Source organism: Neocloeon triangulifer, unplaced genomic scaffold (genome assembly GCF_031216515.1).
Source record: "Neocloeon triangulifer isolate White Clay Creek 2 clone unplaced genomic scaffold, ASM3121651v1 ptg000002l, whole genome shotgun sequence".
NCBI lineage: Eukaryota > Metazoa > Arthropoda > Insecta > Ephemeroptera > Baetidae > Neocloeon > Neocloeon triangulifer.
In genome coordinates this window covers 1,387,159-1,414,062 of record NW_026775545.1, presented here as the reverse complement: position 1 = coordinate 1,414,062, position 26,904 = coordinate 1,387,159, and the positions used below count along the sequence as shown (strand labels likewise).

Here is a 26,904-nt window from a genome sequence, read left to right as displayed (position 1 = left end):
TGTTTTCGAGCAAACATTGTCCAGCAATAGACTGTTTGCCTGTTTGCAACATCAATTCTTCACTAATGGTCAAGACTTGAGAGCTACGCGGAATTTGAAGTTCACAAATTTTATGAGGTATGAAGCAAAACACATGTTGGAGTAAAAAGATGCATAGAGTTAAATCATAAATCCAGGGTATCTTAAACTTCACTCGCAGTTTACAAAGAAAATATACTGAAATCCAACAATAAGTCAACTTTCAATGAACTTGGAAATTTTCATTTTTTTTTTTTTTTTTTAGGATATGTAGGTCATGTTTATTTGAAATAAAATAGACTGGCGGAAGGTGAGAAATAAGTTAAAGTGGATCTTAGGCCAAAAAAAACTAAAGTTTTTGGCAAAACATTTTTAAAAATAGGAAAAGCATTAAATTTTTATCAAGATCTGCTTTAGTAATGCATCAGTCTCATCAAATCCTTGCAACAATAAAACACAATTTTCGCGATTATAGGAAAATTAAGCTGTAATGTGCAGACTTGTTGCTAATAAAGTCTTCAATACACCAACTCAGATGGTGGCTAATTTCCTCGTTGGAGTGGAAATTAAATTGAACAACAAAAAGGTTTATAAAAAAAAAGGAAAATACTTTAAAATGAAGAAATGATAAGAAGAACAGTTATTGTGAAAAATTTAAAGCGTCATATTTATTTAAATTAAGGACAAAGGCGAATCCATTCTATTCAACAATTGGTGAGTTCAAATTTCCAATTGCTAAAAATGTAGAGACTTAGTTTGACTATGCAAATAAAGTCCTTGTTAGAAAGCTCTAAACTTATTTTAAAAGAATTTTTTTTTTAATAGTTCAAATTGAAAATAATTTTAAAATTCACGTCATTACATGTGATTAATTACCAAGTAAGTTTATTTCAGAAAATATATTTAAAAAAATAAAGAAGTCGGGCTTTTTCCTCGTTGAGCCCTTTGTTTTCTCATAAAAAACAATTTTTACAACGAGGAAAAAGCCCGACTTCTTCATTGCCATGATCATCTCCTCGAGTGTCAACTTCTTCAAACAAGTATTTTTAAAAACATGCTTTTTTGATGATTATTAATTCAAAAACATAATAAATGCTCTGGAAAAAGGCCAATTTTTAGTGAACTGAGAGATAATTAGTTCAAGCGGCTTAGTATTAATTTGTAATATGTAGTAAAAATAAATAAACTTTAATTAAAAAAATTAACCACCAAAACAAAATAATATTTGATACTAAAATTATGTTATTACAATTGTATACTTTGGAATGAAAGACAAGAAAATGACGGTCAAAATTTTTTCCCCTCCGATATTTATTTTAATTTCACCTAAACCTAACAAATTTGTAATTATGCGAATTGCTTTCAATTCGCATCTTGTTGAAATTTTGGGAGTACGCGAGCGAGTGAGCGAGCAAACGGGCGCTCGATCGAAAGACACCCTTGATGAACGTAAATACTGAGAGAGTTTGCAAATGATCTCGGCACTCCTCCTGACGGCTGGATCAACAATGGCCTGAAATAGCGGCGCCGCTTTCAAGAATAGAAACATGCACCCACGGCAGGAATGTGCCGTGCCCGACCGTCGCCCCCCCCCCCCCCCACCCCTCCCCGCTCGCTGCCCATCTCATAACTCAACCGCTTATTTATCACTGCATGGACACTCGCTAATTGCCGTCGATGTCTCTCGCGCCGCCGCACAAAATTACTGCCCCAAAGGCACGCGTTCGAAAGAAAGCAATTTATGCTGTTTCCAACTCAAGCAAATCACATTTCATGCATCTCGACCAAAAACATATTGACCTTCGATGTTAAAAATATAAAAATAAATCAATTTATTCAGAATAATTTATGATTACACAGATGATTTATAGAGCAAAATTTTGTGGAAAAATAAATAACAATTGATAATTAATATTTACAGTGAAAATTAGCTCAATTTTGGAATAAGCAGTTTTTTAAGTTTTCATGACTTTCACCGTTCCAGCTCAGCACAAGTTTATTAATCAATTTTATTTAACAAAGCTTCTTTCAAGAATTCAGTAAATCAGTGACGGTAAGCAATTTTTTTCATTTAAAAAAATTAAAAATTAAATAACACAATATAATCATAACTAGGAGGTTGATAGAAAATAAATTACAAAATTTATTACAAAAAATTAAAAGCATTTCAAAATGAAAAACTTTCTCTATATTTAAGCTTAAAATGAGTTCACTTCCTTCTTTTCAAGATGGCATTGTTTTTGCATTTTTTTTCCTGAGTATGCAATGTGCACTACACGAAGGACGCGCGAGTTGCCTATGCATCACTGAAACATAGTTTATTATGCTACTTAATTATTTTATTTTATTATTGGAAAATAGAGGTGGATCTGAATTTTATTCAGGGCAGGAATTATTTAATAGTTTTTCTACACTTAATTTTTCTTCTTAAATATGCAAAGAAAATATTAAAAATTTATAACCATCTCTAGTGTTCTTCGATTTATTTTTAATTCTACATGCATTTTTCTGATTGTTACATTGCTAAATTCTACAAAGAAATAAATGTTGAGAGGGAATACTGTTTATTTAAATTATCATTTTCTATTAGCAGTCGGCTGTATTTTTAGGATTTTTAAAAATAAAAAAGGCCTATAAATAATATTTGGATCAAATTTAACTTTCCTCCGCGTGTCCTCTTAATTAAAACACAAAACAGTGGCTGTTGGGGCGATAAATTCATCCGGGGCGGTCGAAATTTATGTGTTGGTGCGCGCCCACCTCAAGGTGGAAATAATTTTTATGAGACCAATGAACCGCGACGTGCGAAGAAACACGGTGAAAAATTCACTCACGTGGCAGCCGACACATTAATAAAAAGCGGCAAATATATTTCATCTGGCTTGCGCTCGCCCGCTAACTAATGCGTCTTCTGGGGAGCCTTTGAGAAATTTGGCAAAGCGCAGGAATTTTTAAGTCCGCTGGACTTTTATTGGCTCTAAAACAACATGCTGCAATTAAAGCTGCGCGTAAACGACCCCCAACCCTTTCTACACGCGGCGGCGGCGGCGGGTAATGACATTTTTAACGAGTCTTTTGCTTTTTTCTTGAGCTGTTAAAAAAGTTGTTCAAATGTTGATAATGATATGCGACAGTTTGTTTGAGCGCTTTGGTCTTTGTCAAGGTCAACAGTGGTAATTAGTTTGTGTCTGTTCAATAAATGCCCACATAAAGCATCGTTAAAGACCGCTGGAATGTTAATGATGAAGATAAATTGGATTCATGTTTACAGTTTTTTTTTTATTAAATTAGCCGGTTTGAGCTCAGAGCAATTTTGAGTTGAAAATGTTTTATGAGATTGAATGAATGTTAAATTAATCATTGTATTTTAAATTTTACTTTGACTATTCAGGACAACATGATGAAATATTTCAGCGAAAGTTTGACACGAGTTATTTATGAATTTAGCAAAATTTCTTAAATTTATGAACAAGCGATTAATATTATTCATTTATATAAATTGTGGTACTTTATTAATAGTAAGTGCATTTTAAATATACGCAAAGAAGAAAGACAAGGAATCATTTAAAAATTCATGAAAATTAAAGATAATTTATTTCATTTTTCGCTCTAAATATGTAAATATAATTTTTAAGTTAAATAAAAATAAATAAAAGCAGATATTCACAATTCACAAAATGTAAACAATAACTTTAAAAAATTTAATAAATTTTAAAACACAATTTAATTATAAATAAATTTAAAAACTTTTATTCTACTTTATTGATAAAATAAGAATTGTTATTAAAAATTTGTACAAATTAAATTGCTAAAAAAATTTATAAAATCATACAAAATAACAAAAAACCAAATAATGATGAGTACATTGATTGCACAGCTTTTTAAATCCTTTAACATCTTGCCACTAAAAATTTTTACAAAAATGTGGTTCCCAGCAGGTTCCTCGGACAATTGTTTTGATATAACATATTGTATTGAAAATTATTAAAATTAAATTCAAATGTCAAAATAATTAATAATAAAAAGTGGGATTTTTTTTAGTTAATAGTTAAATTTTCAATAAACAGTAAATCCAGTGTGTACGATGGGGGTATCATATGTGCACATTGAAAAATACTTTTTAATTGTTGATGGCCGCTTTTTGGTACTATTCCTGATTTTTCCACAAGCAATGAAAATTGGAATCCATTGTGGTACCCCCATTCCTATCAATGAAGAAACAATGACAAAAATGCAAAAATCATCCTCTAAAAATTCAATGTTCGAAACACTAAAATAGTTGTAACGAAATTATGGAAATAATCAATCTATTCTATTTTCCTACGGATGCATTTAATTTTATTATATTCCTCAGCTTGCTTTATTCTTTTTTGGTGAGAGTATTCTTTTTGTTTCGGTGACCAATTTGGTGTGAATGGAAAAGCGAATTTCCGGGCGATCACATAATAATCGCGGTAATAACATTATTGGGTCAGCGCGCGACATTCACAGAGTCGGGAATAGAAGTGCTGAAAATAGACGCGAGAGTGTCCAAAGGGGATTGTGCGAGGAAACGCCGCGCGGCCGCGAGCAGATATGACGATTCGCTCGCGGTCGCACGCAACCAAAATATTCCGCATTCGCGCCAGAAAAAGCGAGAAAGAGAAAAGTGCGGCGGCGGCGACAAAAAACGGCCATTCTTTTTCAACTCGCGCCAAATCGCCCCTCAGATGTAATTTTAATTGCCCGGCCGGATAATTAGGCGCGCTAATTGAAATTTACAGAGGCGTCTCGTAAAAGTCGATGTGGCGCAATGATTAAATTTTTACGGCCACTCCTGCTCTTTCTCTCGCTCTCCTTTTCGCCTTTTGATAAATATTTTTGTTGCCGCGCTGGAGCCGAAGTAAGTGTTTCAAGGTGACGCAGGCACGTTGCCAAAATCGTCACAAAGCAAGTTCGGTTCACGTGTGCAGCTCTTTGTGATGCACCAGACGTTCGCCCCAGGAGAGACCTTGCAAAAAGGGAAAGAGCCAAATGGAGCAGAGACCCAGGAAAAGCGGCTCTTTGAACACTCGTGGACAGAATAAAATTTGTTTGATCATAGCCAGGAAATTTTGACAAAAAAATTCACGGAAATTCGAGGTTAAAACTAAATTAGAATATTAATTTGTTGTAACGTTTCAAGATGAAATGAATATTTCAATCTGATTACTTGGCGCAAGTAGAGGCCAGAGCGAACCTCTCAACGTAGCCTTAGACACGAAATTTTGAAAAAAAATTTTATTCGTTTTATTGAACACTAAGAAATAATAATAAAAATGCTCTCTGTATCCTAGAACTATGAAATATATAATTTTTGAATTATACTTAAATATATAAACAAATCAAAAATCTTTCACTGCAGTAGGTAGGAACGTTTTGTAACTTAAATCAAAATTATTTTTATTGCGGTTAAGCTGTTTTTGTCCAGCAATGCAATGTTTCCTTTTAAACAATTAATTATTTATCATCTGAAAAATGCTCTGTGACAAAGTTGAATAGAAAATGAAAATATTCAAATAAAAATAAAGGATTACAGTGAACTAAAAATATGAGATGATTTATTTAAATCAATAAAAATATCAAAAAAATAAAAAAAATGTTTAAAATTACTAGTCAAATTAGCAAAACAATTCTGTGGAAATTCTTTTAGTTTCATTAGATTTCAGATTCAGCTGCTAGTTTGTAAAAGTGATAAGGACCATTGGGAACGGCGCATGTCTCTAATCTGCATACAACTGAAACCTGCTCCGTCGAGGCCATTAAATTTCTACTCAAAACGGAATGCGTAATTTGCAACACTTGACATTTTGCTCTCCGCTGAGAGTTTTTTATCTTCACTTTTATCTCTGCGACATCCCTCAGCTCCTTTCGAAAAAAAACTCGCTTTTTCGTAATTTAGCCAAACGATTTTGGCTTAAAGTATAATATTCGGCACCCTTTCCGCCCACGCCACCCTGAGGCATTGTCGCAGGTCAATGTTACCATGACAACTGACCACGGGGCAGCACTTTCTTCGGGCGGCGCTCTCGGGTGCCGTCCAACTCCGTCAGATGGACCTCGCAGCCTCTCGGTCTGGATGGAGCAGTTGGAACGTGGCCAGTGAATCTCTTAATAGAACTCCTCATGGCAGAGAGTGATAGAAATTATTCCACGTCAATTTGACGCCGAGTTCATTTGATTTAGTTCGGTTAGAGCAAACCAATTTTTCCTCACATCATTTCAATTTCTTTCATTGATTTTGTTGCCATTTTAGCAAATTATTCAATTTTTAAATGCATCTCAACACATAGGAGAGTGTTACCTTTTTTGGATACTCTGCATGCAAAAATTTGATCTTGAAATTCAATAAATTATGATTTATTATTCCACATCATCAAACATTTTTTTACGCTTTTTATTTATAAAATTGGAACAGAAAAATAAAATATGTTTAAAGGGCGATTATCATCGAGCAATATTAAATTAACAACTGAATTAGAATAATCCAAATAATAACAATTATAGAGTTTACGTGTTTGGTTCATCAAATATGAATTTTCTTCCTTAAAACAGACTTTTCTATTAAAATTTATGATATCACATACATTAAATCATGATGGATTAAAAACTTTGTGTCTTAATATTATATACTAGAATAAAATAAAAATTTATTGACAGAAATAATAGTCTTCAAGGTACTTGGTGCCGATTGGAAATCTTTGAATGTTATAATAATAAATTTTTGCCAAAAGGTTCCTCCTTTCGCAATAGTGATTAGATATTTAATTATAAAAAATTTAAGTTTCTCCCAGAAACGTTCAGGCCCTTTACAATATGGAATGCATTTTTAAACAATTTCTTATTTTTCCAAAGTCTCAGTTTTATTTAAACTATTGAAATTGTTTTATAATTTACTTGTTGCATTGAAACAGATTTTTTTAGTAATAAAAATTATTTTTCACTGGAATGAACTTTTGGTTTCTTTGTATACGCCAGGGATGAATGTTTATTGGTACATTGTACGGTCAATTTGACAGACCGGGTGTGTACGTGACCCGGAAAGCTGGCAATTAATACATCTGGCGTGGCTGCTTTTTGATATGAGCCGCGGCGGCTCAAGTCTCGCGAGCTGGACTGGAATAAAAATGGCCCGCGCGCGTTTTCAGTGTCTGCCGGCTATTTTTAACGGGTGATGTTATGGTATGGAAAGAGAGCACCAACTTTTCGCATGCAATGAATCATATGATCAAACAGAACAAGGCGAAAGAGACGCATGGGCGCGAACCACCAGAACCGCGCGCGGCCACAACGAACATCTCTTAGATTAGCTTTCGTGCAGGGCCAGATGAGAAATGCGAAAAGTTAATTTATTGCTGGTCCTTTCTCTTGCAAAAGTGACAAAATTAAAAATGAATTATGCACATTCCATAATTATTCCTTTAAATGAAACAAAAATATTTATTAATTATGAATGGATTGTAAAAAAACCCTCTATAGATCATTTTAATGCCAAAAACCCAAAACCGTGAAAATCGTTATCCAATCAATCAAATTAATTTATGCTTTTTAATTGATTTCAATTATTATTATTATTATTTAGCTTCAAGTACATTTGAAATTATTAAAAAAAAATCACAGTTAATGTGTTTTGTTCAAATTGGATTTGATTTTTTTTAAATTTAATAAGCTCTTCAATGTTGAAATTTAAGCGGTATAAATAGTTATGCTTCTCTCCAAACTTTTGCAATCTGTGGGCAAGAATAAATTTTGATGCGTTGGTCAGATTTTTAAAATGTGGGTATCAATTGTTGGAAAAAAATTTTGATAGTAAAATCAGCAGTTTGAATATTCTTAAATTGAAATAACACTGGTTTTCATTTTAAAATAAAAGGTTTTAAATTTTTATTAAAAATTTAAAACCTTTTATTTTAAAATTTTTTAAGAAAAATCCTCGATCATCTGTAAAGACCAGCAAAATGATGTGTAACGTATTCGCAACAGTTAAATTAACAACAATTATTAAATTTAATGACAGTAACAAGTTAAAGATGGAGACTGGTAAATTTATTGCTCTTTGTCATTACTAAAAAAAAATAATATATATTAATAATAAATGCATGAAACAAGGCCAAATTTCATGATCGTGATACAAAATCTGAAATCCTTCCATTAATAAAACCAACTCCTTTAATTGAAATCTTCACACTATACTTTTTATTTTATAAAAATGCAAATAATCAATTCAATCGAATAAATCAATTTCGGAGGGCTAACTTAAGTTAAACTTTTTCAGTTCTTATATAATTGAATGCTCTTTAATTAAAAATTTATTACGCATCACTTTCCAATCCTTTAAAGAATGCTTAATCAATGACGAAAAAATTTCCATTTACAACCATTTCTTAATACGTCTATTTTTCTAAGTTTGAATTAAACTAGCAAAATACGGCCATTTTTTCCAATTTTGAATTAAATTGGAATTCTAAAGATTTTTTATTGTCGTTTGAGTTTTTTTGAGTTTGCTGATAAGATATATACATGTAAAATTTTACAAATCAGGACACATAAATTTGCTTATTGTTGTAAATAGCCCTTAGGAAATACCCAAAATACCACCCTTAAAATTTCCATTTTTCCTCTCAACCTTTTCCATTTCTACAAAGTGTAAAAATTGCGCCCCTTTAGAACAAATTGCGCGTAGTTGCAGCGGTTAGAAGTGTCTGGTGGCGGCGAGCTTTGTGGAGTATTCGCTTGGTGCAATTATTGGGAAGGCCTTCCTAAAAATACAGCCGGCCAGAACCGATCATATACCTTTTAAAACAAACGCGCGCGCCGCCCTCGAGCCCGCTCCAGCCAGCCGCAGTATATTTTTAGCGGCCAGAAACCTCCTCCTTCTTCTCAGAATATGATCGGCGCACTAATTATTGGGCCGCTTCTTTTCGACTGGGAATTTCGGCCCGTGCGCGAGATTTCCTCGTCGCTTCTCAAGAACTCGTTTACCCTGCGACTTATACAAATATCATCCACGGTTATAGATCATAACTGGCCTGTCAAGAAGTGTGAGGACGCGAGCTCTCATAACGAGCATGCTCTTGACGCTGAATCCGATTTTTATCTGCTTTTTCAGGAAAATATTTTGAAAGATTTAGTTTTACACAATAAATTAAAACCTAACTAAGAGCAAATTTACTGTGATTTGTTGAGGATTCTTATTAACTTAAAATAAACTTTGAATTTTATTGTCGCTCTATTTTCGTTCTAAAATTTCTAACAACACTTGAACTTGTATATATCATTTTTAATGGGAATTAAATTTTGTTCATAGATTATAAAATCATTTATTCTTGAATTTTTAATTGAAGGGATATACAATGTATCGACAATTAGCATAAATTAAGTATTGCATAAATAAATGCAACTAAATTAAAATCCTGCTGAAATGAAATAAAATGTGAAAGAAAAAAAGGCCAAAAAATTCTCAAAAAATCACAAAGTCTATTTCTTTTAGATTCTAATAACTAATTATTTAAAAATATTCACAATTGGCAAAAATAAATTTGCCAGAATGAATTTCGTAGCGAATTCACACAAAAATCTGCTCGTTACAAAAAAAAAAGAACAACCGGATTTAACATTCTCTCCAATTTGTGCTACGATTTGGCTCAAAACACATCACACAGTTTACACTTTTTTTTCGATAAAACTCTCGTCCAGTTTCCTAATTCCAGGCCTACTTCATTTGCAAGTGAGGCAATTTTTCACTCGATCGGCCCGAGTAAATTATGCGCGAACACGATTTTGCTCCATCTGGCGCCGCGGCCGCGATTAATTTTCCGTGAAACTCGCTGACGCATTTTGTTGTTTTGGCCGCGGCGTCGCCGCCCGCGACTTTGAAGCTGGAGAGCCGCCGCCGCCGCGTTAGACGATGCCATTTGTTTCGCGCGCGCGCCCTGTTTACACAAGGAGGATCGCTTTAGTGGCTTTTATTCTCCACAGGGGTTATGCCTGTAATAGTTGCATATGCTCCATCAGCCTCGAAAAACACACGCCAATCCCGAGTCGCAATCGCGCCTTCATTGGATTCCGTCCATCAACGCGATGAGACTCTTTTCGATCCTGTTTGCACGCAGAAGTCAAATGGCAATTTTTTTTCAGTGAAATATTTAAAATTAATTAATTTTTTTCACAATTATTAAAATTCCATCGTTCAATATAAAATATCAATATCTAGTTTTAGTTTAAACTTTAATTTTTCTTCGGTATTTTAGCTCGCAACCAACTCTGAACACTTAATTTTTAAAAATATATCTTTTGCCTTCCTTATAATAATCTTGCTAAATTGCGATTAATCAACTCTTTCGGGAATGCGAACGTTATAAATTTTGGGTAAAAGTCACTCAAATACCTGTGATTTTTGCATTTGCTATCAGCTTGTGAAATGAATGAAATTAAAAAATTGCTGATTTTAAGTGTTTCTCCCACATTTTTATTTTTTACTGGTGGACTTGTTATGGCGAAAAATAAGTCAAAATCTCTTTAATTTAAACAGATAAGTTTTATACAGATTTTGGAATTTAGCTGAGCAATTATGGTTGATCTGATTTTTTATACGCACGACACGCACGTGTTGAGTTGGCCTTTTATGAATCAACTATGGATAATTAATAAGGTTAAATAGCACAAATCACATTAATTATCCTTGGCAATTCAACAACAATTTTCATTTTTATTTTATTTTTAATAAATCTATATTACATTTCAATGCACAGCACTTCTTAACAGTGTTTTCTCTAAAATATCATGTACATGTATCAATAATTAATTAAGCCCTCATCCACAAGACAAATGGATTATTTAATCTTTAATCACATTATATACGACGTGCAAGACTTTGGACAAAACTTAATTATAAATAAATTTCTAGCAAATCTCAGTAATGTAAATTGAGCATAATTAGCAAACATTATATTTTTTAAATATTTTTATAAAAAAAAAATATGAAAATAAGAATAATAATAAATTTAAAATACATAATATTAAGAATAAAAAATATTAAATTTCTTATCTGCAAATCAATAATATTTTTTTTTATAAATTTGCAAAATTTTTAAGTTTTTAAATTATTATTGTTTATTTTCAGTAATTTGCTGTGTTTCCGTTGTTGAAATCAGTCTTCATTAAACAAGTTTTAATACTAATAATATATAATTCTAAAAAATCTGGCGATTTTTGGCGTAATAACAGCAATCCCATCAAAGGACTGCATTCCAAAAGAAATGAGTTGGGTGTTCGGAGTAGCTGTAACTTGCTTTTGTATTTATTTTCGTGGGGGTGTGTAAATAAAATATGTGGAAAGACGTTGACAATTAAATCGAGAAGTCTATTTCGAGCTGCGACCGCCTGCATTGTTATAAATAGCCGCGGCGTTTGCAAATAAACCGGCTGCAATTTCTAAAACAAATCTCGCGCGCGCGTTTATGTCGCAAAAACGGACACGCGGCAAAAGTCACCGCAGATTGGAGCGACCATCTGAATGGGAAAAAATTTGGTAAAATGAAGATAAGATTCGAAATGCGATTTGTTTGGTTTAATTGGAGATTTGACTGAAATCTCGTATTTTTCATGGCTATTCTCTCTAAAATTTAATTTTAATCTTTTTAAACCACAATTTTGTTATGAAAAAGAAATTAATAATGGGAATTTTACAACAAACCAAAACTAATAAAGCTGAGCTTGAACACCCTGAACTAATATTTTTATCGTAATGACTCAAAATTATAAAAAAAAAACTGAAGAACCCAAATTTTTAAACATTACATATTCTTTTATGAAATCGGAACGCCTTTTTTTTTAAAAAAAAAAAAAAGCCAATTTTGTAGCTTCATTGGCCAAAAAATTTATATTTTGAACTTATTTCTATGGAGAAAAAAAGACGTTTTCTCGATCGCGTGTTGGTCGGCGGCGGCGGCAGAATGACGCCCCATTTACAATATTGTGGTCGCGAGAAAAGCGAGCGAAAGATGCCAATGTGAGTGTCACGCGGCCAGCGACTTTCATAATATAAATATCAAAAGAGCGGCCGGCGCGGCGGCCGAGCTATTTGTGAGTCAAAAGACTCGAAAATGTTGTACTACTTGCAGTGAGAAGGAGAGGGGTGTGTTTGCCACTATTTCCGGCCGGAGGGAGGAGGACCGACGAGCCACGAACGCGGCGAGCGCCACTTGAAATTAAACATGTGCTGCCGATTAAAATTTATTTACCAATTCACTTTTGTCAGAGAGATTTTTACCCACTCGGCTTTTTCTCTCTGCCCGCGAGGGCGAACGCCTCGCTCGCACGCACGAATTTCTTCTCTGCTCACCCCGATTAAATTGTGTAAATCAGCCGCCGGCCGGAGAATGTAAATATTTAGCCGAGGCGCCCATTAATTTCGCGAGATGAAATTCCGCCGCGAGAGTCATGGGATTTTGAGCCCACCGACGTATGTGGTCGGCGAAAAATTCGAGCTGCGGCGCCAGCGAGGCCTGCAGGCGAGAAATCGTTTTTTTAGAAGAAGAATTAAATTTTTTTTTTGTTCCCGAGAAAAAAATTTGGAAATTATTCAGCAACAAGCTATCAATCTTTTCTGAATTTGAAATATTACTCACCAATAAAAAAAATATGCTACAACCTTATGAGGAAGCAGTACAAGCCGATTAGATTTCATTTTGTAGCAAAAATTTGCATACAAACTTGATATTAAATTAATCAGTACAAACTAAATCAAGTGTAGAAAGTTGAACTTGTGGCTTAAAACCTACAAAATCCTACAATCAAACCACTCATTTGCCAGTTTCAGTTGATTCTAATTAATTTCAAATTTTTAAGAAAATATCATTGAATAGTTTACAGTCTCTACAAATTTATTTAGTTTACGCTGGTTTTTTGTAGTAACAATTATCTCTAGAAGATTTTAATATTTAACTCACGTAATTTTCAAAAAAATTAAGAAGCCTTGCATATTGTGATAAAAATATTTGTAAAAAAAATCACAAACAGATAATGAGTTTCAAATTAAATGATTGTTTAGACAATGAAAATAGAATAAATTTAGAATATCCTTAAATTTCCGAGCTGTTTGGAAAAACTGAATCTGCAAGAAAGGCCCAAATATTTTTTTATATTTACCAATAGTTTGTAGAAAATCATCTAGCGAGAAAGATTAGGATAATTTTGATTAATTAGGACAACTTAATTTTTTTTAAATGAACGCGTCTCCTGAATTTCCAAAATATAATTTATTTTCTTAAATCTTCCCAACTAAAATAAAAAAAACTCATCAACACAAATTGGCAAAATAAAATCAATTGTGTAGCTCAACATCAAAATTTGCATTGAGGAGTTCAGTTATCATTTTTTTTTTATGCAACAAGCTTTTAACGAAAATATGCACAGCTGCTTGTCTATAGTAAATTCTAATTTAATTATGTCAATATAATATATTTTGCCATTTACTTTTGCTAATATTAAAAAAATATATATGATTATCTGGGTTTTCCCTCTTATCTCATTGAAAAAAAATGTAATGTCGACTAAATTATGCAGTCGACACTTTTTCCTCCTCCTATAAATTAAAGCAATTAGCAATTACCCACTCAGTTTAATTGGCAAATCCTTGATCAAACCCCACCAGTTAATTAATCCATTTCCGCGTGAACAAAGAAGAGAAGCCGGCTCGTTACACGACTCTGGCAACATCATAATCGAGAAGAACCGGAAATTTGCTCAAAATAAACAGATTTTCAAGACACGCAGGTCTGCGGAAAGTTTTGTCTCCGTCAGCACCGAGTCCGTCGCCAGCCATCACAAACAACAGAGTGTCCGCGAGATCAATCAGTGGCCGCGCGTTCGAAGGAATGTTTGGAACTCACCGTTGCCTGAGGAGTAGGGGTCAGCAGTGGTGGGTATGCCCATGAGCGTGACCTTTGACCCTCGCTCGGCTCCAGCGCACCACACTCACACGTTCATCACTCAAGGGGGACTAGTGCAGGCCCGCAGGCACCCCCGAACACTAAATGCTGCTCTAGCACTGCTGGCCGACCGCTGGCCGCGTGCCCACGTCACGTGACATCTATTTGCGGACTCTCTCTACCGATACTCGCACTTCAATTAAATAATTATTACTGCCCGCGCGCAACACACACCGCCCCAACGCAGCCACTCACACGCACGAACGCAAGTAACACTAAATAAAAACGTTATATTATAATAATTTAATTTTGAGGTTTGATTATTACTTATTATTTAATATTAAATGTTACTCATATTTAAAAAATTTTATTTTTTAATGTTATTTTATTATTTTCAGGTGATTATTTATGTACTAAATTCAAATATTTCAAGGGCTTAACTTTAAACATTATAATATTATTTAAATAAAAATAATTTTTTAATAATCAACAGCGCATTCCAGATTGTTGTATTAATAACTTTAGCAATAAAAGTGTCAAAAGCACTTTGGTTCATCTTCAATCTTCATCTTATGATTTAGCCATTCTGGTTTATAGCATAGATTAAATTTCCTCTCCCTCTCCACAAGTTTCATTACATTTTATATACAAAGTATGATCAATAATTGTTGATTGATGTTTTGTGAACATATTTTTATTGTGTAACATTTCTTCTGATTTCTTGTAAAATCGATGTGAAATTTAAACTACATTTAAAAAGAAGACATCGTTAGATAATTTCATGCTTATTTCTTCAATGAAGAATAAAATTAAATAATTTTAGACCGATATTTAAAATTTGTTGGATATTCATAATTCATAAAGAAGTAGAGTCCGAAATTTGAAATTTTTTAATTTTATTCTATCGCTATGAAGAGTATTTTTATAAAAAAAAAGCAGGCAGTACAATACGCATGTCCTTCTTTCCCCATAAAAATTAAATAACTTTTTTTAATCAAATTTTCTTTCTCTATATATAAGCAATTAATATTTTTTATTATAATTAATTGCGAATATTAAGATGCGATGAGAAATAATTGCTAAACCCAAAAAAAAAATGGAATTTTCAACGCTTTGTAAAAAATTCAACTATATTCTTAGCTCTATTGTAACTTCAGATTTTGCAAATTATTTTTGAGAGTAAAAACTTTTTTATTATTTTAGGTGGATATAACTGTGAGGAAATGTTAATAGTTAGTTCTTGTCCTCAGAAAAAGAGGTTAAAACGTGTCGTATAAGGCAAGGTTTCATTAATCCAGTATGGCTTTTGCGGTTCGTGGGTTGGTGGCAATAAAATTATTATTACCGCGTGATTCACGGGTTAGTACGTCTGGAGCGCCTCTAGCTCGCGTCTTCTGGACGCGTGTCACTGCAAATGAAACACCAGCAGGAAATTCTAAAAACGAGAACTGAGAAGTAACTCAATCGCCGAGGAAAAGTGATTCAATTCAAGTTTATTTTTAGAAACGTTTTTCGCCTAACGATCAATTCGTTTCACCAGTACAAACAGGTTGTTCGTGTTTATAATTACTTTTGGCATGCCGATGAAAGCAAGCGAAAGTCAAACTCAAAGTGACAGCCGTCCATTATTTTGAATAGGTTATTATTAACGAGGCATTCCCATCCCACTCAAAAGTTGAGATCATTGGCGTAGGAAAAATATTATGTTGGTAAGATCACCTATTTTTAATCTGCTCTAAACAAAGACATTCTCAGTATTAGCATTAATTTAAGCTCATCAGATTAAAGTTAAAATTCAGTTGAAAAATCATTTTGTATAATGCCAATAGTAAAAGCCGTATTATAATGTGAAATAGATTTTTCTACATAAATATGATACCTGCAGTGCCTGAATTTGAGATTAGGTAGGGATCGGGAAGGGATCAACAGATTTTTGCTACTGAAAATTTCAAAAATGAGTTAAAATCATATGTTCGTTTATATAAAAAAAAATAAAATAAAAAAGTAATAATGTAATAACATGTTCTGAGCTTTTTTCATCAGTAAAGGATCAGGATGGGATCAGCAGATTTTTCCTTCTAAAATTTGAAAAATCAGTTCGTCATATTGTCGTGTAAATTAAAAAATTCCTATATTAAAAAAATCTGATTTTTTAAATTGACTAATAAAGACTATTTTTGCAAAATCCAGCTGTAAAGGAGACTAAATTTTTGTTAAATCATCTAAAAAATAGTTGACTTTTTTACCCTTAAAAACGAACTAAAATTGGCCTAGTATTTATACGTAATTTTCTATTATCAACGTTTGAAATTTTTACTGCGTTAATTTTAAAGCGTTCATTTCTATTCGTTTCAAATATTGGCGGCTTTAATTAATAAATTATATCCTCCTCAATATCGAAGTGACAAAAATTTATAGAAATTTTGGTAGCATTGATAGTTTGGAAATTAGAATCAAAACTTTTGGACATAAACTTATATTCTACTCGTATATAAAAAAAATTAGCGTACCAAATGCTCAAAACCAAAACTTTTAATTTTTAAGCGTCATATTATTTCACCTAAATTAAAATAAAAATTCAGATATATTTTTGTCTATCACAAACCAAGTAGGTCGATCAAAGCCGTATATTATTTTTTAAAGGAAATATGTTGGGATTTCTTTGTAAAATTTTATTTTTTGCTCCGATCAACAACATCGAAATTGAAATGCATATATTATACATTATAATTATATCCCCAAGGGTCAATTTACATATAATTATTCACGTGTGCTTTTTCTATGCTCACTCATATTAGACAAAATGCGCAACACCGACAGCTTTGCAAATACAAGAATATTATAAAAATCACTTCATGGGTCGTTTGGCAACACAAATTGGTCGTGGATGACACACAGATTACATAGTTTTTGAATCGGTTACGCCTAACATTCACAAGGTCCATGCTAACAAGTCGTGTGAAATTCAGACTCGTAAGGGGAAAAAACACCGACAGAGTGAAATTTATGCATTTTTCTTTTTTGTTTAAAATAGTCTTCCACTAAATTTTGCTAAGCGCGGCTAGGGACAGATGAATTTTAGAATGAGCAACGCATTCTAATTCTGTGGAGAGGCTCTGCGTCACTTTGGTGTTTCAAAAATTATTAATATTATTCTTCAGAATGTGTGTTCTAAATTCTAAACTCGTAGGAAAACAGTTACGTTAAAATTGAAGGCTAAATTGTGGCTATGGTAAATTTCCAGAAATTTTTAATTTAATAACTCAAATTTTATTAACTAGGGAATGCAAGGGTTGATAAAGGGTCTGAAGACTTTCAGAGAATGAATAAAATTATGCTGAAGAGAAGATCCTGATAAATCTTTTTGGAATTATTTTTAAGAGAATGTTTTTTAACAAAACAAGTGACAGAAAAATACTAAAATGGCTTTTGATAATGCGATCAATATTGGTTGTTGGTCCAAAATAATTTTTTTTTTTAAGTTGCGCAAAGGACCATCTTTTAACTTCAACTTATCTATCGCAAAATTATTAACTGTTGAATTATAAGAAATTGTCAACCTCTCAAGAGACCCTAGCCTAAAGATAAACTTCAATTATAGTTTCAAGAGTTATTCAGCATAGTTGTGTGAATCACAGACATTACAGATTTTATTCTACAGCTAGAAACTCTAATCGGTAGAAAAGAACCTCAATCACAGGAGGAATTTAAGTATAGAGTGCCTAGGTTTACATACAAATGCTGCACTGGTAATGGAACTTTTCATTGAAGTTTGCAACGCTGATTTGGGTTTTCGTACTTTTTAAGCAAATTCTGCGTGATGCTGATGTACAATTTCATGTTTTTCTGCTCGTGGGGCTTCCGCCACTTACTCACTATCGGCGACTTCCGTTTGATTCCTGGCGAATGAACTAGAAAAGCTCGGTCCAAAATCACAAATTTGTAACCCTCCAGACACATCTGATCCATCTGAAAAAAATTATTTTTATTAAATTTGTTTCAATGCAACACGATAAAATAAATAAATCAATTCATTGCTTCATTATTATATCATTATACACCACGTATTTTGACTTCACAATGAAAAAAACCCATTAAATTTTCACCTAATCAAATTTTATGTGATTCAACCATAAAAATGTTTAAAACAAACATCAAAATATGCTTTCACGTTTTTTAAGGAAAAAGGACACCTACTTGGGTCATTTTGTCTTGCTGACCCTCCCAAGTGAGCTCCTCACTGTAAAGTGGTTCATTTTTAGTGCCAATGTACACTGGCTCCCATCTGTGAAAAGGGTATTCCCGGTTCACCACTATCAAAGGCTGGAATTTAAATTTAAAAATAGAGAAAAAGAAATATGCAATTTATACAAAATCAACCTGAATGAAATCGGCTTTCCCTTTACGCTTGAGCCACTTTTGTAAGCCTGGGAATTTCTGGCAGTGTGGACAAACCCAGCGGTGAAAAAACACGGCCCTGTCCTTTGAGTAGAGCTTCAAAAGTTGCTCCTTGTCTTGCGGAACAGAGGCTGACGGCTCAATCTTTAAAGAGAAACACATTTCAAGCTTTAAAACCATACATTTTCAATTAATATTTTCCTGTGAATTAATTAATTGGATGCTATAATTTTATAATAGTATTTTGATTTTTATCAACATTTTTTTTTTAAAGTAGCAAAAATCTGGTCAAGAAAATTAAAAATTTGAATTTTATGATTTATATTAATGAGAACGTATGATTAACAGTTTATGGAAATCATCAAATCCCTGTTATATTTTAATTCTTTACTTGAAAAGAGAATATTTAACCTCAAAAACGGGCAGAACGTAGACGAAGCCCTTGCCCGTCCAGTTGCTCACGGCGCGAGTTTTCATCAAGATGTTTCTTCGTTCAGTCAGTCGGCGCAGCAGAACTGCGAATTGATCGTTGAGGCCCCTGCTTGGAATTAATTCGATGTCCGAGACGAGAACAAAATTGGTTTTTGACGCCTGTCGGGCTGCGTTGCGACCCACGTTGACTGGGTACGTCAAATCTTGCGTTTTCCTTTGCGTGTCGATTTTCTTTGCGGGAGGACTGCAGTCGTCCATCTGCAGTAAGGTATAAATTAAAATTTTTACAAACCCACACTAAAAACCCCGGTGGTACATTAATAAACACAATTTGCAACTAAAACGGCCAAGTACCAAATGTCTAAAGTAAAAAAATGTTAAGAAAAACAATCTGTCGTCTTTGATTCAATCATGTTTTTTTTTTTTTTTTAGTGTTTAAATAGCTTAATAGGCTTAAGAATTATTTAATTATCTAAACATAATATGAAATGTTAAAATAAGACAAATTTAGTCAATAAAAAATTATGAAACCCATTTTTTTTTCTTTTTTCTTAATTAATCTAATTTTTCGATTATTAAAATTGGCTTCGCAAATCCAATATATGCAATTATGTACCTTATTTTAATCATTTTGATGCTTTTGCTGTGGATATTTATTTACATATTTACTATATTATTATGCACTTAATTTTAAATTAATTTTATCTTTGTAATAAAAAGTATATGAAGTAGAACTAATAATAAATTATATAAATATTTTATTTAGATAATATTATTAAAAAAATATTAATGTATATTGTTTTTAATAATAATTATATTGTTTTGATGAACAAAAAATATTTTATTTAAATTTACAGTATGTAGCAGCTTATTTTTAAGTATTAAATTTACCTTCAAATCATCGACTGTCACCCAGTCACCCTTGACCGGTGGCATATCCTTGGGGTAGGAGAGGTGCACGGACACCTGTGCCATTTGTGGGACGCATCTGCACAGTTTGTCGACCAACAGGGCAGCCAAATGTGCGTCCGAGCCGGGGGCGTAAAGCGTCACACTGACCGCGCCGTCCCAGTGCAGCAACAACTCGCTCAGGTGGAAGATGAAATCGGGGGTGGCGTGCGTGCAGTACGTGATGGCACCCCGAGACGCGTTCAAACTCGAGACGACGTTGTAGACCACCCTGTACGGCCCATCCTCTCCCAGTTGCACGCTCGGTTGCACCTGGCCAGGGTCGAAGGCCAACATGTCCCAAGGATCTGCAGAATCCACAGGCCTATGGAGGAAATTTATAAAATTATTTTTTCTATCATTCCAAAAAAAAATTTATAAATTTTCCAAATATTGTCATCCGCCCTACTAATTCAGGACAAATTTTAGAGAGGCAACAACAATGGATAGGAAATTAAATATGAGCTTTAAAATACGCAAATTGGGAACTTTGTTTTAAGTCAAAAGTCTCGTTATTAGGAAAATTGTAGACAATTCGTCGTTTCTGATCGATTTTATGTTTCCTGCAGTAGAATTCTCAAAATTATTATAAGGCAATTTCCCTGAGTTACTTAAAATTTGATGTGCAAAATATTAAATTTATTTTTTCCATCAAATTTTGCAAGTTTTTTGTGGAACTTTTTTCCAGATCTTTTTATTTTTATTTTGGGTACTAATTGATTTTGTAATAAAAGAGAACTCTCTTATCATTTTTAATTTTCTAAATTAAAGTAATTTTTATTATTGCTTTGCTTGGTAAAATGAGAAACAACAGAACTTTTAAGAATTTTAGTTTTTTTTTTAATTTAAGTGTGGCTGGAAAATTTTAATTGTCCGCGTAGCTTCAAATATCTATAAATATCATGCTTTTTGTGTTTTTCCCCTCTAATTATTTTTTAGTTCAGATCGGAAGGAGGCGCCATGGCAACATAATCATTCATTGGAGTCTTTGAAAAAAGAGTTTGTTATTCGTACTTGAAGGTGAAGTTGCAATACGATTTGCTGCTGAAGGGTCGACCTTTGAGGTGTTGGCCAGGCTGGAACTCCTCCATCATGCCGAGGTTGCGTCCGAAGTGGTGGGGGCCGTGGAGGCGGCCGAGGTAGTCGCCACGGTCCTCCACTTTGAGGTAGAAGACGACGGCCGTGCCTAGGGTGGCCACCATGATGAAGACGAGCAGTCTGAAGACGTTCCTGCTTCGGTGCAGGCAGGTGGCCACCACCCTGAAGGCGCCCATCGTCCCTCAGGTCACCGGACCCATCCTTTGTTTACGAAAGGGCAGCCCGCCCGCAGGCCCTCGCAGTTGCAATGCGTGGGCGCCCCGTCTTGCCAGACCCGTCGAGCCATCTCCAAGGCACCCCGCCAAGTAAAATATCGACCCGTCGAGGGTTGCCAAGCTCCCGAGCTCCATCGGCGGCCCGAGAGACAACTTCTCTGCAGGCCTCCGTTTTTCTCAATGACTCACCGTTCTACTATGGAAAAAAATGATGAATGAACTCGCAACTTTTCCTGCTCTGAACTCTTAAGATAAAAATTTATGCGAATTCATTTAAATAAAAAAGTTTGTTATTTTTAATTAATATTTTAAGTGACAATATTCCTTATTTAAGGATAAAATGTGAGTATTTATATTTTCCAAATATTCCTTTTTTTAATTGCTATAAATAATCCATAAACCTACTGTTTAAATACATAATAAAATTGTTAAGTATTTTCATATAAGGCATATGTTACGCGAGATTTTTTTTAAATTTTTATTCAATGCAATACTGAAGCTAAAATAAATGTAGATTTAAGTTTTAAGTAGATATAAAGCAAAAAATTAATGGTTTCTAATTATTAAAATCTATTATTTTTCTTATTTTAAACTTGTTTTAAATCATAGGAGTAATTAATATATTTAACTATAACACCATTATAAATACATTATTTTTATTTACTCTTATTCATTGTTTCAATATTAAACAAACACTGACATAAAATGGTTATATGGCGCTTTCCTTTTTTGGTTTTTTTTCCAGAATTTTCATAATTAATTATTTAATTTTGTTCAATCGGTTGAAATCTCAACATTTTAAGTTTTAGAATTCATCAGAGATTTAATAGAGCGCATTCTTATTACTATTTTATTAAGAAACTAATAACTGGATATTTTTTGCTTTGTATAAAGGTATATCTTTGATCCTCAACACTTAAAAGAACAATTCAGCTTGTGCCGTTCGACGTGGCACATGACCGAGAGGCCCTCTGCTATATTGACTGGCTAGTTGCCCCAGTTTAAGCTCTATGCAACCGGGATGACAAATATGTCGCGCGTGTTGCATAAAGCACCTCATAAGCTGGTGTTTAGTTTTGACCTTTCGACAATAAAAGTTTTTTTTTTTTAATATTTGCTTTATTTTTCCAACATTCACAGCCGCCAATTAATATTTTTTTCCAACATTTATAATAGAGGATTGCTTGATTCACACGCAACACAATTATTATATTTTTTTTCTATCATGTTTTGTAATTTGACATCACATTTTGATTTTTTTTTTACATTGCAGCACAATTATTAATATTACTTATTTTTCGAACCAGCTCCATATAGACTGAAAATTCAGCTTACAATTAATTACAGGTCCACGAATTTTGACACAAAATTTTCTGGCGTGGTGTTTTTTTTCTAGAGAATTTACCCTTACATCCGATTAGAATTTAATTTTGTGTTAAGACATTTAAAAGTACAAGTCTATTAATATGACTAGACATGTTAGCCAGTGGACGCCGCAAACTTTGAGCGGAACATCTAACACTGGGTTGAGATCTGTTGAACGATAAAATTCCATAGAGTGAGATTAATTCCGAGATGGGTGAATTTTTTTTTAAATATTTTGAATTGGCACATCAAACGCCATAAAAGCTCGTAATTCTGATCAAAAGCGAGAACTTCCCCTTACCGAATCACAACTTAAGATCAAGTAGTTTCACTACGTGTTTTTTTTTTTAATTGCAAAATTTTCACATGCAAATTATAAATATTAATAGAGCTTATAAAACATTAAAAACATTAAAAATGCATTGGCATCATAGAGATCAACCATTAAATTTTAAAACCTGTTTAAAATCTAAAACATTTCCATCACTAATAAATTTCTTCAACGTCTGATCACTTTTTGAAAAAGTTCATTCTTTTGTCACCTTCAAGGAACCAATAGTTTGTAAGTTGTTTTGTCCTTATTTTCACAACGCCGAGTCGGCGAGAATGTCTCATTGAAGTGCTTTGGGTCAGGTAACCAGTAGGGCCTGCTTGCGGCGAACAGAGCTGTGTTCCGAGTGGTGGTACAGAGGATCGGCCACAGCCGGAGCAAAGGGTCGCGGTGATTTGGAAAAACGCTGGCAGGTCAGCCGCCAAAATGCCACTCGAAAGTCGGCGCTGTAGAAGGCGTAGATGAACGGGTTGATGGCCGAGTTTATCCAGCCTGGGAATAATCAATGATAATAATTTACTTAATTTATTTTTTCAAGATACTTTCAGTAATATATTTTATTTCTATTGTTTCCAACTTTTTTTATAAATTAGGATAATTTTTTTCAACTTTTTCGCAGACTCGCCTATGTTGCAAAATTTAGCCGTTTGAATAAAATTGAAAAAATCCAGTAGAGTCTAAAAAAATTCAATTGTGATTCAGTTTTTTTTCTTTGCTTTTCTAAAATAATTTGTTAAAATTGAGTTTATTCATATTTTATAATTAATATTTTGCATATTATTATCTTACAAAACTCCTGTGTAAAGGAATTGCTCTGAATCATGTTTAAAATATAATCTTCCCATAAATTTCCAACTTTCAATAGAAACATAAATTTCCCACAGTTCTATAAAGGTCAAAGGGTGCTGCTATCCAGGAATTATTACGCATTTTAATGTGCCACTCTCATTCGCATAGAGTTGGATGGAATAATTTATGCCTTAGAGTGGGAAGTGAGGCAGTCGCGCGACTCGGAATGCGTCTAGTTGTAAGTGAATTCGCATATAAATCATGAGCTTGACCGTCGTCTCGAGGCTCAAAATTCCGACAGAAGCTTTTAGGTGGAGGAAACTTTGGGTGTTTACCTAGCCAAGTGAAGTAGCTCTGCAGGTCAGGAGACGGGGCCGTCGGAAGGAACGGCGTGATGATGTAGAGCAGGAAAAAGGGCAGCCAGCAGGCCACGAAGCCGCCCACCACCAACAGCAGCGTCTGGGCTGTTTTGCTTTCGCGCCGGAACGAAGACACTCGGCTCGAGTGGCTCTGCAGACCTGCGGAAAAAACACACACACCGGAGAGAAGAAATAAATTTGGGGCTTAAAAAGTTAAAAACACTGCAACTCTGAAAATTTGGCACACTTGAAAAAACGGACCATTTATTTTTTTATCATTTAAAAAACATGAAAAAAAAAATTTCTCTCCCATCTTGTTATTTAATATTATTCGTTTGATCCTAATTAATGAGTTTGAAAGATGAAAAATGTAATGTCAATCAATCTATGAAAATAATTAAGAGCAACGCAAATTTAATGTATTTTCACCCTTCGATATTTTTGAAAGCTGGAACCCCTGTTTGTTTTCCTGGATTGCTCAGCTAGGGTTTTTAGTATAATATTTACATTTGGAGATTCTTAGTATAGAAGAAACTTTATATAACTTAGGCCAGTAAACGCTTTTTAGTCAAATCTACTTTTTTTTTTTTTTTTTTTTTTTTTTTTTTTTTTTTTTTTTAAATTATTTGCTTGTCGATCTTTGTTAAAGTGAATATTTTTCCTATGTTATCTAAAGCCAGTCCACGTCATTTGAATCGATTTTCGTTTAAAAGCTTCAACTGTTTACGCCTGCTATCGGTGATTACGGCCGTTTATTTCTATTCTGCATCGACCTGTGGAAACTCACCAATCTAGAAACCAATTTCAAGTCGTTTTCACCTAGATAGGCAAACATGCAGTGCAGCTTAAAAAGCAATCGATACTATTGAAAAGAATGTGTCAACGAGGTCAAACAATCTCGAATGTAATCTCGCTATGGTTTACGATGAAATCGACAGAAGAAGTGAAGGGTCCTTTTTTAGCTACAAAGGCTCATTCTCTAGCAACGTAAAATAGAAAAAAGTAACAATAATATATAAATAAATTAACATAAGTAATTGCTTGCATGATAAAAATGTGTAAGAAAATTTTATACACATGACAAAATTTTAAAAGCTATAAAACCTGGAATATTTTTTATTCAACCTTGATGATTTAAATTTAAATCGTTGATAAGTAAAATTTTTTCATAAGAAAAATATTGCTAACGTGCTAGGCACAAATAAATTAAATTTTACTTGGCAGCACCAGTTTTTCATGGCACAGAACCATTTTATTGACTTGACATTTTGCTCTGCGATTGTCGTAAGGCGTGAAATTTATGAATTGCGCCCTTTCAGGAGACATCTCTTAAGTTGGATTCAGTACTTTACATTTGTTTTGTGTGCCTCCCGCTGGCGGCATTTCAATTGTGAATGTCTACATGTCTGACGTCAGATCTGGTTTATTTGTGGTTTGCGTGAGCGGCCTCCCCGCTGGAAAATCTACATAAATGCCGAGGCGTTCTCCATTTAATTGGTCTTTACAATTTCAAATTCCGTTGTTAAACCAGATTGATCTAAATTGCCTATATATTCAGGCTTATCACGATTTACTAATGCTGAGAAAAAGTATTTGCATCCTGTCCTTAATGGTCGTTTAGGACGAGGTAAAAGAACTTATTTATTTCATTTCCAGAGAGCACTAATTTATTACCCAGGTATGAATAAATTTGCGCCCAACACTCAAAGGACTAGAATATTGTTCAAATTTTTATAAAATTATGATTCTTATTATTAATTAGAACATTCGCTTGACAAAAATTAAGATAACTTGCTTGGGGAAAATAAAAGTTACTTATTCTGCTGCAAATTTATGTCCATAAATTAGCTTGTTGGGCAGAGATCTATTATGTAGGACCTAAACTTTTGAATTTAGATTTTCAGAAAAGTTTTCATACCCTTTAACCAACGCCAAGATAGTTTGAAATTAGATCTGCAGACACGAGAGAAACAATTCGCGGCAAGGGTGCAAATTTTCGGACCGCTCTCTCGTTTAATGTTGAGTTAATTACCTTGAGCTGCGGCGTGTCTACTTAATGTCCGCACTTCGTGTTGATTGGAGCAACAGGAGTGGAGCCTCTGCAGTTGTGGGGTGTTGCACGCCGACGCCCTGCGGAGGGAGAACACCGAAATTAATGCGCGTGTATTCCGCTGCGGATGAAATGGGTCGTGAAGGTGCTGCTGACGAATAATATAATTCTCTAGACTCCGTCTGGCCGCCAAAAGGAGCACAGTCGAGATTGCATTAATTAATAGCTTATTAATTATTATTTGCATGAAACGTAATGGAAAATGCGCGGAAGGAAAAGTAAGCGCAATTTATTTTTATTAATTTTTTTAATTTATTGTGTATGTAAATATTAAATTGTATCAAATTACTAATTTATTCACATAATTTCTTTGTATAACTTTGAAAGATTACTTTGTTTCTTTTATGTGCCGGTGTTCACAAATTTTTGTATTGAAATTAATTTTTCTTTTAACATTTTATTCGTCTCAAATTATTTCAAATCAAACTAATTACGAAATTTATTTTTATAAAAAATGAGAATAAAAAATATATGTAATTTTAAAAATTCAAATCTTAAAATATCTGAAAAAAATTTACTTTCAAATAATAACACAAATTTTGTCACACACAAAAATTGAAGTCTGTAAAAATTAAATGCATTTTTTTGTCAAAATAAATCCATTTTAAAGTTTAAAAAGAGGTTTGATTGCAGTTGATGAACTTGAATTGTAAATTTAGTAATCAATATTTTTTTTATATGAAAGTTTCTGAAATGGAGAAGCACATTCAAGTAAGAAAAAAAGTTTGTTGCAAAAGCGCTATAAGCTATTTCTTTTGCAAGCATTGGAATAAATTATTTAATGTTGAGCACGCAAACCTTGAAAGTTTTCTCTCCTCTGCCTTTTCCACAGTTACGCTTTCCAATTTCCGTTCAAATTTAAACATCCAAATGTACGAGCTGTTGAAAATTG

General features: G+C 33.4%; 2 protein-coding genes across 5 annotated transcripts in view; both read right to left on the bottom strand.

Annotated features, from left to right (window-relative positions):
- Positions 1 to 16,635: 16,635 nt before the first annotated feature.
- LOC132204459 (beta-1,4-glucuronyltransferase 1-like) lies at positions 16,636 to 21,117 on the bottom strand. The gene is made up of 6 exons (XM_059632975.1): positions 20,760 to 21,117; positions 19,689 to 20,070; positions 18,777 to 19,055; positions 18,348 to 18,509; positions 18,165 to 18,290; positions 16,636 to 17,936 (listed from the first exon to the last, which is right to left on the bottom strand). Exons 1-6 carry the CDS (start codon positions 21,017 to 21,019, stop codon positions 17,730 to 17,732), a joined length of 1,416 nt encoding a protein of 471 aa, XP_059488958.1. The 5' UTR covers positions 21,020 to 21,117; the 3' UTR covers positions 16,636 to 17,729.
- Positions 21,118 to 21,894: 777 nt separating this feature from the next.
- The window catches only part of LOC132204577 (tyramine receptor 1-like), a 62,398-nt gene continuing 57,388 nt past the window's right edge, over positions 21,895 to 26,904 (bottom strand). For 3 of the 4 annotated variants that reach the window (XM_059633179.1, XM_059633196.1, XM_059633187.1), the window contains exons 6-9: positions 26,811 to 26,891; positions 25,935 to 26,032; positions 23,879 to 24,061; positions 21,895 to 23,246 (exon numbers count right to left, since the gene is read on the bottom strand). In XM_059633179.1, coding sequence (XP_059489162.1) covers positions 23,053 to 23,246; positions 23,879 to 24,061; positions 25,935 to 26,032; positions 26,811 to 26,891 — 556 coding nt within the window. In that variant the 3' untranslated portion in view covers positions 21,895 to 23,052. The remainder of the gene's footprint in view (positions 23,247 to 23,878; positions 24,062 to 25,934; positions 26,033 to 26,810; positions 26,892 to 26,904) is intronic. The other variant, XM_059633205.1, reaches the window with a different exon arrangement.